We start from the raw sequence: 2147 nt of genomic DNA, 5'->3' as shown, positions 1-2147 counted from the left end.
AATGAAAGCTTATAGTTGATATCTATAGACAATCGAGGATTGAGGTGAGGGGTCATTATTCTTTTGTTGATGTGGTGAGGGTGCTCTCAAAGGAGACCATCAAGGAGAGATGTTTGCCATAGTATCAGGAGAAGAGTAAGGTGAGAGGATATTAGGTTATGAGATGTATTGATCCACAGGTTAGGAGACTTTGATCCTTATCACAATTGACAGATAAAAAATCTAAAGCCAAGGGAGTTTTCCATAGTTTAATATCAGTTTTGACAAACCCTTCAATTAAATATCTCGCACAAACTAGATGATTGCAACTACTGCTCTCCAAGAACAAACCAGTTAGAGTTAGCACAATCAAAATCAGAAGAGAAGAGACTTATTGAGAAATCAGTTAATGTTTCAAAACAAGTGGTACCATAACTACAACTTGATACTAATGATAGTTCACTGGATAAGCTTCATAACTTAATCGATCATATATCCACCCAGTTTGATTCTTTGACCAAGGCATCAACTATTAGACAGATTTGGTACTGGAAGTAAATTGAGAGGGGGGGATGAATCAGTTTACTAACATAAATAAGAACTATTGTAGATTAAAACCTTTATACAAGACCATAAATAAACCAACACAATGAAAGATAAAACATGAAAGTGTTGTACACACAACACTAATATTTTTGACATGGAAAAAATGATAAAGGGAAAAACCATGGTGGGAAACCCAAACTTACAGAATTCACCAGAGATTGAAGAGGAGTGTGACGCTTTTTCAGCACAACCCATGGGTGACAGATATGGGGAAAGGGGAGAACCTAGCACTAGGGAGATGCTCAGTGATCTTGCTAGGGGTCAGAGGGAGCTCTAGGATACATTGCAGTAGATGGCTATAGCCATTACACAACATTTGATGAGAGTAGATCAAGGCAATAATGCCAACCAAGGTAATAATGGCAACCAAGGTAATAATACCAATCAGGGTAATAATGCTAACCAGGGAGGTGGACAGGGTAATGGAGGTAATGGAGACGCATCGGTTAACAGGGGAACTAGGACATATGCTAGAGAAGGTTCTTCTACTATGAAACCACTCATGCCACAGTTTCCTTCGAGACATAATGACCAAAATAATGTCGGTCCTACATAGCAAGAGATTTAAGATATGATTATGGATGATCGGAGGGACTCTAGTCCTGAGTTATAGGTTGAGATGACATTCAGGGAATATATGGATGTTAGACTCAAGAATATTCCCATGAGAGGAAACCGACAATAGAATTATGAGATGAGGAAGAAGTTGGGAAAGTTGTCTATTCCATACTATGATGGTACAGGGAAGGCTTCAGCACGGACATGGGTCCAGAAATTAAATACTTATTTCCAGCTTAATCCCATGCTTGAGGAGGATGCGATTAAGTATGCTGCATTACACTTGGATGGGAGTGCAAACGAGTGGTGGCACCATGGTATGGTCACATTGGGCCATAACCAGATAGACACATATGCAGAGTTCACTGAGAGGTTGATTGACAGGTTTGATATGAAGGATCCAGAACTCCATTTCAAGGAGTTAGCCTAGTTGACACAGTAGGGTCCTATCGATAGTTACATCTCAGATTTCTGGAGTCTATCAGTATTGGTTACAAACATTTCAGAGAGGAGGTTGATTGTACTATTTGTGGATGGATTGTCAGAGCCTCTTCATGGATGGGTGAAGGGACATGATCCCCTCACATTGCAGGATGCCAATCGGAAGGCGAGAGATCTTGCACCTTCCGCTTCTAGGAGTAAGTTCACTCCTAAGGATCCACACTTCAAGAAGGATAAGGATAAGAAACCTCTACATAAGGATTCTCAGCCTCAGAAAAAAGAATCAAAGAGGTTAGATGATGAGACACTGAACGAGTTGAGGCAGAAAAAAATATGTTTTTAGTGTAGGGAACCATGGGATTTATCTCACAAGTGTCCTCTAAAGGCTAAGGCCAACTAGATGGAGTACTTCTCTTCTAAGGAGTCACAGTCAGAGGATGAGGAGCAACAGTCAGAGTTTGATGGTGACAGCAATACCATTGAGGAGGGTTTAGGGGATGAGAAGTCCCTAGCTAAATTGATAGGTGCTCAAAAGGCAATTACTTTTAAGGTGAGTAGCACCA

At 40.4% G+C, this 2147-nt stretch overlaps 1 protein-coding gene across 1 annotated transcript; it reads left to right on the top strand.

Moving 5' to 3' along the window:
* The first annotated feature begins 877 nt into the window (after positions 1–877).
* Positions 878–1927, top strand: LOC131856620 (uncharacterized). Its single transcript, XM_059208467.1, has 3 exons — positions 878–1013; positions 1329–1460; positions 1650–1927. The coding sequence occupies exons 1-3, from the start codon at positions 878–880 to the stop codon at positions 1925–1927; spliced, it is 546 nt and encodes a 181-aa protein (XP_059064450.1).
* Positions 1928–2147: the final 220 nt, after the last annotated feature.

The sequence above is a fragment of the Cryptomeria japonica genome, chromosome 7 (assembly GCF_030272615.1).
Source record: "Cryptomeria japonica chromosome 7, Sugi_1.0, whole genome shotgun sequence".
Lineage (NCBI taxonomy): Eukaryota > Viridiplantae > Streptophyta > Pinopsida > Cupressales > Cupressaceae > Cryptomeria > Cryptomeria japonica.
This window is presented reverse-complemented; position numbering and strand designations above follow the sequence as displayed.

Excerpts from the sequence above, each read along its gene's own strand:
- LOC131856620 (XM_059208467.1), top strand. The coding sequence starts at position 878 with ATGGCTATAGCCATTACACAACATTTGATGAGAGTAGATCAAGGCAAT. Across the intron at positions 1,014-1,328 it reads AGGTGGACAGGGTAATGGAG|GGAAGGCTTCAGCACGGACA; the intron begins GTAATGGAGACG and ends ATGATGGTACAG. Across the intron at positions 1,461-1,649 it reads AAACGAGTGGTGGCACCATG|AGAGGAGGTTGATTGTACTA; the intron begins GTATGGTCACAT and ends CAAACATTTCAG.